Source organism: Camarhynchus parvulus, chromosome 1 (assembly GCF_901933205.1).
Source record: "Camarhynchus parvulus chromosome 1, STF_HiC, whole genome shotgun sequence".
NCBI classification, from domain to species: Eukaryota; Metazoa; Chordata; class Aves; order Passeriformes; family Thraupidae; genus Camarhynchus; species Camarhynchus parvulus.
This window is the reverse complement of record NC_044571.1, coordinates 15705600-15718748: the sequence shown is the minus strand read 5'-3', so window position 1 is coordinate 15718748 and position 13149 is coordinate 15705600. Positions and strand designations below refer to the sequence as shown.

Sequence of the window (13149 nt, the reverse complement as noted above, 5' to 3'; positions counted from 1 at the left end):
TCAGCACATTCATTGGTGCAACTTCCTGCATCAAATAAAGTTCCTGTTTCAAAAGACACATTCTGCTCTACTTTTTCGAGGAATTAATACTGTTATGATAACAGCAGAGGAGGAAGTTACAACAAGTGTTCAACATCAACTGTTTAGCATCAACCGTAATGGAAAATAAGGGTCCCACAGCAATACTTCCTGAAGCACTGAGAATTTCTATTTAATTTCCTATTTTTCCTGTTCCACCAGCTAATCTACTTTCACCCAAAAGAGAAACCCAGGTGGGTTTCAAAAAACATGCCCTTAACTATAAGCACACACATGCAAGTACATGGAATGTTTCACTTTTATAGTTCTACATTTTTCAATTTTAATGCTGATATTTTCAGTCTCTTTTGGATATAAATAAATCAGGTATGTATAATTAAGTTTTTCAAATTTAAAAAGAGATGAGATACATTCCATAAGAGACGCTTAGTGTGTCATCTAAATTATTTAATCATATAATTCATTCAGTAGAATTAATTTGTTGGCTGGATACTAGGAAAAGGTTTTATTCCATCAATTTACTCTCAAAGACAGAGACTTAAAAGTTTTAAGTAGTATTTGCGTGGTCATGCGAGGTGAAATATACCTCAAATTGCCCAATGAAAACAGTTCATGTGATGACATGAAATTCATTATAATACAGAGTTTACAATATGTTCAAAACATGCTCTTATAACCTTGAATTCCCCCATTACAAAACTGCTCACAGACAGAATAAGGTTGGTTAAGTGACACATCATGTCTGATGTGCAGAGCTAGTGTGCACAGCTAGGTTAGAGCAAAACCAGTGATCACTAAGCTTCTTACATTCAGATGCGAGAATTTAATCTCTTATAAGAAATGCTGGACACCATATAGATTACAGTACAATTTATATTCTTTTCAAATTGACTGCTTAAGTGACAGATGCGGGAAAAAGTAAATTAACTATATATCCTAGACAAGAAAATGAATGTTGAATTACTAACTGCTGAGTTATGGTAGAGAAAAAAAGTCTTATAAATAAATGATACAAACTGCAACACACATTATGTTGGCTGCCTGAGCAGACCAAGGTCTTTTTAAAGCAAAGTAAATAAGTATAAATGAATTTAAGTGTATTCTACTTAAAGGATGCATGCTATCATTTCGACTTTGGTCCATCATAAGATATTTGTAAAATCTCTAACGGAACACTGAAGGTATTGGGAGCAAAGTCACCCTTGCGAGGAAAATCTCTGTCTCTCTGTGCAAGCTTGCATAATTTGTTTCTAGCTCATATAATTAATGTTTCACATCCAGTTCTAACCAAAATAAGTAGCTCTTGAGTCTCTAAAAATTTTGTTGGGGGGGTTTTATTTGGTTTTAGGTTTTCTTTAAACTGATTAAGACCAAAATGAAATTCTTAAAATTTGCTGCCAAAGATGACAAAAGGTGAACTCCAGTAGAGATTCAAGTAAATTTCTTGAATGTGTTTAACTTTGCAAAGGTAATTTTTCCCTGCTCCTGGCTTGCTCAAACTGTGAGAAGTTTCTTCTGCTATAATCTTTGGTTCTTCAGAGATATCAACTCAAGAGCTCTGTAACACAAACTTGGAGCTCTTTCCCCGAATAGAACTCTGAAACATTAACTGATGTAAAACCAGCAGAAATACTACAGGGGAAAAAAGTCACAAAATCCATAAGAAAAAAACCAACATCCCCTAATCCCCAACAGTAACCCAAACCAGACAAGTCAGTATAGCAGAGAAGAAAAATGCCTGGTTTAAGTGATACAGTGAGGAGCTTAGCATGCACAAGACATGTCAGAAATGCATGTATGTATATTCAATTAAAGATGTGCTCACCTCTCCCACAACTTCAATGATGTCACCAACTTTTAATTCCAATTCATCTTCATTTTGAGGCATGTAACTGAAAGCCACCTGACATCTCCTTCTTCTGCTTCTCTCTCCTGATGGAAATGAAAGAAATAGGGAAATCATAAAATGAAAATAAAATTCCATGCCAAAGACAAGCCAGTGAAAATTATTAAAGACGAAAAACTATTCTTTGAGCATTGCTATCAGAATGTGAATGTTTGTGATACTTAGTCTATCTGCCTAGATTTACCTTACAAAAAGAGCCAAAATTTAAATAATTGTGCTTCCTAATGACAGGATGGACAAACTTCACCCAATGGATCTTTTCAGGTGTATTCACTACCGTTTCTCCTGTAGGCTAGTGCTCGGTACACATGGTGTAGGCAAATCCAGAAATCAGAGGGATGGGAAGGAATCCAAAGCTTATTAGGAAATAAGGTCTCAGCTGTATCTTGTTGTCCACAATTCTTTCACAGGTGTACAAATAACTCATTACCCATTTTTTATATTTTTTCTCACAGAATCATAGAATTGCTTAGGTTGGGAAAGACCTTTAAGACTGTTTAGTTCAACTGTTAATGCAGCACTCCAAAGTCCGCCACTAAACTACATCCCTAAACCCCACACCTGTGTGTCTTCTAAATACCTCCAGGAATGGTGACTACACCACTTCCCTGGGCAACCTGCTCCAATGATTGACAACACTTTCTGGGAAGGAATTTCTCCTGATATCCAATCTAAATGTCCTTTGGCACAACTTGAGGCCACTTTCTCTCATCCTGTCACCTGGGAGAAGAGTCCAACTCCTACCCCACTGCAAACACCTTTCAGGTGATTATAGAGAGTGTTGAAGTCCCTCCTCAGACCCCTTTTCTCCTACGCTAATCAATCCCAGGTCCCTCAGCTGTTCCTCATTGGACTTGTGCTCCAGGCCCTTCACCAGCTCTGCTCCCTTCTCTGGGCACACACCTCAATGCCTTTCTTGCAGGGAAGGGCTCAGAGCAAGGTGTCGATCAGCTGGCTCATTTGTCTTCTTGCGTCCTCATTCCCTGTGACTGGAAGGACAGAGAAGAATTCTGCTTGCGCTCCTGATCCCTTAAGCAGGTGTCTCAAGGCCCTGAATAATCAACCCCAAGATTGCCCTTAGTCTGCTAGCTGCAACTTTATCACTGCCTACCTGAGAAATCAATAATGGACAATAATTTGAGGACTGTACTAGGGTAGGAACCTTTCCATCCACACCTTCAACCCTGGCCCCAGGGAGACTGCAGAGTTCCCAAAGAAATGGGCCCTGTTGCCATATCAGGCTCTCTGTTTCCTTCAGAAGACAGTCTTCCACAATGGTAACCTGCCTTTTTTTTTTATGGTAGCAGTTTGAACAAAGGACATAGGTTGACATCACCTTGGTGACATTTCCAGGGCAGATGAATGATTGTCACTATTGTCCAGTTCCACTTGCAGAGCCTCACACCTGTTATGCCAAGGCACCAGGGAGGTGGGGCAGTCACAGAGATATTCCTACTGCACCAGGCAGGGACTCACACTGATATACCATGCAGATATATATATGTGTGAGTGTGTGCATGTGTGTGTATGTGTATGTCTGTGCACACAGATATTTGTAAGGTCCACTAATGCTAGGTTAAAGAAAATAGAAGGAAAACCATTGCAATTGAGTTAGCAAGGTTAAGACAGGCAAATTTTGATAATCTGTCAGACATTGGAAATTATGTTAGCAGCAATCTTTCTCTTCCAGCTTAGATGTCCAGGCTGTGAATCCATAGCTTTGAGTAAGACCCCTAACTTGACACTTCTGCCATCAGAGTTTCAAGAGAGAAAAGTGAAAATACTCTCTTCCAGATGTGGGTTTGCCAGATCTGCTGGCTTACATGTAATTATAGTTGTATGAGATGAGAGAGCTTCCCTAAATTAAATTGCTAAGCTGGCTGCTTAGCCTCTGTTAGCTGAAGTACAACTTGCTGATGCAAATCATGACTGTGTTGGAATGTGGTGGAAGAGCAGAAGGTAGGAAGAGAGAATTTATTCAAAACACAGAATTCCCTAACTATTCTCTCTTCCTTAGAAAGTGTGCATTGTATAAACCATGTTATTTCATATAATTTATACACACGTATCCACACAAATATATACAGGCACTCTACACAGGTAAATGTACTTTCTCTTATGCTATTTCTCTTAACTGTTAAACATGCTCAATGTACACCAAAGCTGAAAGTGTAAACACATTCCAAGCATGGTCTTAATCTGAAACTAAATTACAGAAGTAGATTTTATGGTGAGTCTACTTTTTGTTCTGCAACATCTCTTGACAATCCTGTTCTCGAGTGCATAGTGATAAAAAAGTTACAGAGTTACAAGTTTTTTACTTTAGTTTCAATTACAAATCTAGTAATTGAAACTAAAGAAAGAAGGTAGAAAGGAATCCACTGATTTTAGCTTTCTGATAATATTTTTCACTGCCACTGCAATCGTGCATGAGTGGCAGCTTTTTGAATGTTAAAACTGATACCTTAATGCAGGGTAACTAAACTCACTCTAACTGGCCCTTTTTTCCACCTAAAATGTCTTCTCATTCTTCACCATCGAAACTAAAATGGTCCTAAACTGACAACTTTACACAGCTGCATTCCAAATAACTTAAATATAATAAATACCTTCTATACTGAGGCCTTCTTTCATTGTGCAAGAGAGGCTGGCTATTTGCCCTAAAAATAGCATTCCCACTATGATTTCTGACATCAAATAGCAACTGATATGCTGATGTTTCCTGATGTGACAGGTGGCAGTTGTCATGCTATTTAGTAATAAATATTGTGTGACTCTTTGGAGAATATTTTTGAGAGTAAGAAAAAGCCACAATTCTGGATGTTAATAATACAGCTGTATGAAGCCTCCCCCTCCCAATCCATAAAGTTATTTTATTACTGTATACAAAATCTAGGGAAAGTCTGCATTTATCTCTATTAGTCTCATGGTTGTGTCACTGCTCTCCCCTCTCCTTCCAAATCTTTCTCTAAAAGAATACCTAAGTGAGGGGTAGCTAGCCAGCAAGAGACACAGATTCTATGTACCAATTAGTTGTCCTCTCTGATCTAATGCAAGACAACAGACCCAGCAGTGAATCCCTTTGGTTTTAAGGAGAAGGTGCTGATGTGTGCATGCTAATGCTTGGTGCACTTGAGAAGAACATGAGATGAGTTCGGTGTTTGATTGGATCCTTAAAATGGTGGCTTTGCCTCTGACAGCAGGATGCCACAAAGGGGCTTCCTCCAGCTGTAAACATGCAAGAGAGCATAATTTCCACACATTTAAATGCTCCTCTGGCATTAGCAGCAAAGAAGGGCCAATGACAGCACATTCAATGCTTACCTTTGTAAGGCGCATCAAGAGCTGAGGAAATGCTACAATAAAAAAATCCTCACTGGCACTTACTGCTGCCATCAGACCCAGAAAAGGGCACAAACTGACAGCTCATGATTAGCTGGAAAGCACAGCAGAAGCAACATAGATAGGAAGTAAACTATTTCAAAGTTAACTGGAATTCTCAAATCCAAACTACCTTTTTGTTAACTTAAAACCTCTGTCATGAAACAGATGTTTATATAGACATGTGCCTGTGTGAGTGGGTTATATGGTGGTTTCTGTAGAGTCTAATCTTTCCTGATGTCAATGTCTTTGTAGCCTATCTTGTTGCTCTATTAGGACAAAAATGACAAGATGAAGAAATTTCCTGTCTTCTATTTCAGATTTTCCTGCACATGGCATTATCTGCCCATCAGTCTCAGTCTGACTTTCGATTCTTCCATCTTTAAAGCTGTATCCGTAACTGGGGGGAACTGGTTCAGTCAGTGTCTCCTGGCTAGATAAGCTGAGCTTTGATATGATTCAGATAGAAATTAGTTCTAAATCTAACGTGTAAAAAGGCAAAAGGCAACAATTGCATAACTAAAGATGACTTATACACATATATGTGTCTAGATTTTAATCTATAGACCTATATACAGCTGCTTTGCACAGCCAGCCTTGGTGCTAACTGTATCACCTTTTTGGTTTTTTAAATAACTGAATTTTTGTCTTGGCTTAAGACAGTTTAAAGGGGAACACTCTAAAATGAGTTTTCCCCCCTTTGATTCAGCCAGTTACTTTCCACCAATAAGCAGAAGCAAAATACAAGTTACTCATGACAACCGTGTGTATCAAAATGCACACATTAAGAAAAACGGTAGGACTGCAAACTTCCTTCCAAAAGTTAGCTGGTTTTAAGAAAATTACCTAATTAAGAGCAAACAGCATAAAAAATGTTAACTTTTTAAACTGCTTTAAGTGTATTGATGATAGTGTTATAAGACTATAAATAAAGTCTTAGTCATACTAAATTCTAGTGTGGACCCTGTCACTATCTTCCACAACACAAGAACTCCATCCTCTTATCCCCACCCACTAGCAAAAACACCATTCTGATTTTAGAAGGCTCCAGAAAGGTCAAGTTCCAGTTTCCTTCTTTTCCTGGAGGGCTTTGGCAGTGTAATTCTGACCTGTGGTTTGACATGTCAATTCCAACTCTCTCATCATCCACATGCTGTTAAAGGGTGAATGGCTTTGGATGGATGACAAAAAACACCTGCTGAGGTCTAGCAGAAAACAGAACTAAGATGGGAGGGAATACTGGGTGGGGAAATACATACTAGGGGTAAAGATGTGTTTGTGGGAGGAGATTGATTAGTTTGGGGTTTTTGGCCTCATTTGAATTTGTGACATTGATATGCCAGAGAAGAGAAAGATAAACTGAAGGAGGTGAGGGGAAGCAGAATATCTGAGGCGCTTCCAGTACTCTCTCAAATGGGTTATATAAAGCTGCTGTGTTTTTCTACAGGCAGATGAACTGGGAATTGCCCTGCTTTGACATGTGCAGCTAAATCACAGAGACTGCAGGACTCCATTAAGCACAATTAAGCCACAATGCAGTATGGCATCACTGCTAGTAATGCATTACTCTGAGTGTGTTAATGTTCTACTGTTACCCAGGAGTGTTTTCTCTTGCTAGACTCCACAGCAACACTTCCAACTTTCAGCCATCTGGCTGCTGCTCTGGATTTTAAGGCCAAGATTTGTCTGAGAGGAACCTGAAAGGCTGAAGGACACCTTTTTTAACACCATCTCATTTTAACACAAATGTACTGTCAGAATAACAGCAAGTCTCATTGTTCAATTAATTTATTCTTTTGTTAAAAACATGCAGCAGTAATCAGGCCTTTTAATGGGTATAATTCTTTTGCATAACAGCAGTAATTAACTGAAGCAACTTACAGCAAAAACATAGTACTAGTGGTCAAAAGCTTTTAGGAGAAAATTACAAATTAACTAAGAAGTTAATTCCATATGCACAGCTGGAGCCAGGCTTGTGCGTGTGACAGGCAGAACCACAATACCAGTGAGGCTGAGATCATCACTTAGGCCTAACCCAAAGCAGAAGGAAACATTAGATACATAACTGTAAATAAACTCAAAAGACACTTCCAGAGTTTAACCATACACTGCCAACATTTTTCTTAATCTGAAAGTTTTAAAATGCACATAAATGGAAAAGGAACTTAATCAAGAATGCAGTTAAATCATTACCAGCAAATTAGACAAAGCAAATCCAAACTAACAGGAACCCTAGGACTTTGCATACAGGCTACATACTTTGTAATCTATCTTTAAGAAAGTGTAAAATACAGTATTAAACTACATAGCAAACTCAACCACATGCAGAACTGAAAATGTGATTGTTTATCAAATATACTAATTCTAGTACCTGTACCTCTTAAACTTCATCATCTAAATAGCTTCAAGAAATACTGCAGACAATAGATATTTGTAGCAATAAATCAGCTTTTCTAAAGAACAAGAAGGAATTTACAAACCTGAATATTCTTTCTTGAATGACAGACCAAGTTTAAAAATGCAAGTACAAAACCACAAGATTTGCAAATGGTCCAAACAGGTCTTTTCTCTTGCCATTCTCATTGTATATACATCATGGGAGAATCCCAAAAAAATTTATCCCCTTAGCTAAATTTTGAGATAGTGGCCAACCACTTGGGTCTTTGCTGTTATTTTGTATTGATCTCTAGAGAAAACATTTGAATAAACCAAAAGCAAACATGAGTGTTACTGTTGCATCTTTGCCACTTCTCTTACGTTCCATCCCATAATTCACATAGCTTAAACTGCCTGTACACATCAGCACTTCAAACATACAGTAAATGACATAAAATAGCTCTAAATTGCAAAACCACTGTGCATATTCAGGCTTTGTTATGATCTCCTCGCTATAACAAAGGCACTTAAATTAAACCACATGGATTCCTACACACTACTCTCCAAAAGTATTAGCTTTATACCAGCAGCTTGCTGTCTTGAAGCTGACTTCTGGCCAACTTAACTAAAGAGTAAAATTCACAAACACCTTTAAAAAGTATGACTTTTTCTTAAAGACTGCTAACAACCGTGCTACTTCATTTTGAGATACCAGAGCATCCATGCTTTTCAACAGATTTTCAATCTCTCTGTAATGACATTACATTGCAGGTCTTACTCTGATCTCTGTCAGATCAGTTTCAGATAAGCCTCTCTTAGCAGGGGAAAAAACCCACCACTGTCAACATTTTATTTTCATTCCAACAGGTAACAACATGCATTAAACAAATGCATGAAGAAATGCTGAAAATATGCAAAAAATACAGCAATGACTTTTCTGCTTGCTGCAGTCATGAGAGCTATTACAAAATGAACACATGCAATAAATCAACAACAACCAAAACTCTTTTTCATATTTGGCATCTAGGACATCAGTCAGATTTTTAATCTAGAATTTTATTTTCCTCTAGACTATCTGTACAATCTGTTCATTTTGCCATTAAAGGCAACAAAATTAAACAAAAATTAGTAACACATCCACAAACAGCAAACACTTCACTTTCCAGTTCAGCAGTGCTTCTAAAGCCTAGGAAACTACATTACATTTGCCTTGAAACACAAGGCCAGACAAATCCTAAATTCTAGAAAGCTAACACTGGAAGCTGAGAGATGCCCTGGAAAACTGGGAAAATGACTCAGCCAGGGTGGGACTAAGGGTCTCATTCTGCATCACGGACACGGAGACCCTGAGCAGTCACTTGGGCAGGAGCACTCAGGCATGTGGCTCCCATGGCAATTAAGCCATGACATTTCAAAACCTCGTGGAGAGCAGGGCTTTGGCAGGACTCCTCCCTGGGCTGCTGACACGCTGCAGCTCAGCGTGCAGGGTTATACAACCACCTGTCCTTCAGCTCTGCTGAGAGGAAAAGGCCCCAGGAGGAGCCCTCAATTGCACTCCTCGGGTTCAGATTTGTTATTCTTTCTCAGCTACCATCATGAAAATGCTATAATCCAGAATAGCCTGCTGTCTTAAAGGGCATCTTATGCTATACTTCAGCATTTGAGGGCTGCACAAGAATGCAGGAATACATGTCCAGAACAGCAACAAACAAATATGATAAATTGAACAAAATCAATTATTCTTGCTGCTGCTGGCCCTCTACCACCCCAGGCACCATTAGCTCTGTGATAGTTGAGCAGAAGGTAGGTTTCCTGAAAGGCACCCCAGTAATGAAAGTGAAAATTAACATTCTTTGTCCCACAACTTCAAAAATTAACATTGGCACAGGACCCACACAGGATAGTTCCCTCCACAAGTGGAGGAGAAATATTTCTGTATCAAGCAGATCAGATGTGTGTATCATTATCCTCCAAAACTGAGCAACAAATGCAAAAAAAAGAAACAAAAGGCTGTTTTGGCAAGTCAGCCTACATATATAGTGCAGGGGGAGAAAAGCCACTTCAGGCAAGGTTGGGGAAAAAGAGGAGGCAGAGTTTTGCAATACCTGCATGTAGCCAGCTCTGCAGCATTTTCAGTTTTTTGGTCATGAGAAACTCTGAATGCCACAGAAATTCCCCATATATCTTTAGTTGTTCTCATCAGTTAAACAAGCCTCTGTGGCATTTATAAGCATTCATTTTTACTAAACTAATGAAATATTAAGAGTGATGGCTCATGGTAAGAAGGCTGCCAGCAATTTAGTTTTTTAATATAGTGTCATTTTCAAAAGATGCCACAAACAAATCAAGTTATTTTGGTCTTCTTCCTTTTTTTTTTCCCAAAAGATTTTAACACATTCAAAAAGCTGTAATTTATCAAGAGGGTGTTTAATCAAAAATGCCAAAAGGTATAACATTCAATTCCACCATCACTGCCTTGTAGCTTTAGTTCTCACAGAAAGCAGACTTTATGCCTCAAAATTCTCTGGTCCTAAGCACATTCAGAGTGCCCTGAGTGAAAGGGATTTCCTTGACTGCAATAATTAATCCTAAACCAACAACATGAATCCAGCATAAATAGAAAACCAAAACCATGGAGCATCTTACAACCTCAAGAAAAGATACTGGTCCAAAGTGGCCCAATAACTGGCCCAATGTGCTCAACTCAAACACTTTTTCACAACTATACAACTCCCTACTTGCTCAGTTCTTTCTCATTGCTTCCTTAACTATTCTGTTTTGCTGCCCGAATAAAAAAGCCCCTTAAATCCTGCAAAGATGCATTTTTGTCTTTACAATAATGAAATATACCAAGGACACCTGGATGATAGAGATACAGTCTATTTATGCAGGCAGAAAATGATGGGAGTGAGTGTGAGCAATACATGTATCAATCACAGTGCTTAAAAATGTCAGTACAAGAAAATGTTCTCCTGTAACTTCTTCTCCATAACTAAAAGCAACCACTACTAAGATATGAAAAAATTAATGCACACCAATTTTTTAATATACTCCTAGTGCTTTATTTCCCACAAGATTTACAACTACCACATACTTTTCCACTAAATATTTCCTCTTCTATATGAATATTATTCAATATAGAGATTAAGATATAACAACAGTCATAGGTTTAAACTTATTTTCCAGCTGTTTACACAGCCAGAGATATGCATAATCAGCCTACAATTCTATTCCATCAATTTGAAAGAACATTTAAAAATGCTTTCCATTTAAGCATTTTGAACACATAAGCTTTTCTTAAAACCTTACTGCAATCTCAGCCCACTGAACATTCATGACTTTAAAGACTTTTATATTTGTTACATGAAAAGCAATAGTCAAACTTCATAATTGCTCCATTAGTCACTGGAAGCACTGTCATGTCTCAGTTTGGTGTTCACTCTTGTCTAGAGGCCCAAGTACACTCTGGTGTCACCACACCCCTCTTCAGGTGTTGAAGCTACAAAACAATATAAGAAACAGCCTTACTCAGAAAGGTGCTTGACATGAAGGGAAACAGAAAAGCCCCTGACCAGAAAAGCAATTGAAATATGACATGCTGACAGGTAAGACAGCAGCCAGTGACCCCCCACAGTACCATGGGATCAACACTTTTTACAGCCCTTTTATCACATGCTTTCATCACTACTGCAGGTACAAATATCCACTAAAATCTTGCTCTAAAAAGATCAAAGATTAATCAGCTTTTTCTGATTAGTCTGTGGTGCTGTTAGAAGAAGGGGAGCAGGTGAAGTATGCAGCTTCCATTGGCAGCCTTTGAATGGTTAAGGAATTTCTAATGACTTTTCCCAGCCACCTCCCAGCCATGCCTTGCATTCAGCTGCATTCCCACAGCACAGCTGCAGCCCCAGCCAACTTCACTTCCAGGCTAATGCTCATATTTGTCCTCAGGGCTAGAATTATTTTCTATGTTGTGAATAGCAGTAGCATGTTTGCTTACAGAGCTACTATGAGCCACACCATATCCTGATACAGTCATTCGTAAATATTAAGTCATCTAGTAATATCAGTCTAAATATCTCTTCAAAAGCCAACACCTGAGAACTAATATGAATACTGGCTGTTCTCATTAAGTGTGTGCTGCTTTCATTATTGACTAACGAAATCCAGGAATATAGAAACCTTTATTTAAGCATTTGGCAACACCTAAGAGGAAAAAATTACCAAAGCAAGTCTATGACTCCATATCTCAGACAAAAATTTCAAATCTAGCACCTCACAAAAGATACTTGATGTCTTTATGCTGCAAAGAAAGATTGATATAAATATTTTTAAGGCTTTGTGTAATTCAATATCTTTTGCCTTGCAAGACAGATGATGAAGCAAGAAAAATATCTGATAATGTAGTTGCATCTGAGATGAGTCATGCTTTTTTATTTACAGAAATATCCCTTTAAGTAACTTATTACTTAACTTTTTTTTCTTTTTTTCTTGGAGTAAGAAGTGCTCTTAGACCACTTACCTAGTTTTGTCATTCTGTGGCATTCACAGACGTTCAGTATCTTACAACTCAGTAAGAGAGATGAAGCCTGCACTACAACTGCAATTTAAACCACCTTTTGTAAAGACAAAGAAAGCATTCATACTTAAAAAGGAGTGCACTAAGGTAGGGTGATGACTCTGTAGCAACAGGCTAAAGCAAACACAGCACTGTTTTATATCCTTTTCCACCAGATGAAGTTTAACCCAGAGCTGGAATGACAGCAAATCTGATGACCATTTGGCCTTCACTCTGAGTGTAAACATGCTCTTGTAAATCAATTTGCAATGGGTATGTATGCATGTAAAAGACCTCTGAACTCCACACAGCTTAGTGAACAAAGCCAAATTTGTGTGTGGAAACAGAGGAAGACAGAGGGTCCCTCTAACTGCAGACCAGCACTGCAGTACAGAACTTAGCGCTTCATGGCGACACATTTGCTTGCAGACAAGCACAGAGTGCCTCTGCAAACACAACTCCTTGGTACTTTCACAGTGCACAGTATTGGCAGCCACTTCAGAGCCCTCAGTCCTTCAGTTAGCACAGAGACACACATAAATGACAAGATATTCACCAATGTATCTCGTCTTTCTCCTAAAGAGGGAGTATATCAATGATCCCTTAGGAGTCAGAATGATTACTTCACATCTTATTCTGCTTCTGGTACTGTAAATGCAATGTGTTTTCAATGTAGAAACCCACAAAGGTTTTAGGTTGTTTTAGGTTGCAAAACTCTCATTGTAACAAATCTCGGTATTCTTAAAGTATTCTTTGGCATCTTCAACACAAACCTGGGGGGTGGAACTTCCCCATCCCTGAAGGGATTAGCATATTAATGCAAGAATCCCACCTAGTGAATAGTGACTGCAGAGAAATGGTCCCATACTGAAGCTGAAAAGAGACTGCA

General features: G+C 38.5%; 1 protein-coding gene across 4 annotated transcripts in view; it reads right to left on the bottom strand.

Moving 5' to 3' along the window:
* The window catches only part of SH3KBP1 (SH3 domain containing kinase binding protein 1), a 211550-nt gene that overhangs the window by 103912 nt on the left and 94489 nt on the right, over window positions 1-13149 (bottom strand). For all 4 annotated transcript variants that reach the window (XM_030960512.1, XM_030960520.1, XM_030960536.1 and 1 more), the window contains one exon: window positions 1865-1971. In XM_030960512.1, coding sequence (XP_030816372.1) covers window positions 1865-1971 — 107 coding nt within the window. The remainder of the gene's footprint in view (window positions 1-1864; window positions 1972-13149) is intronic.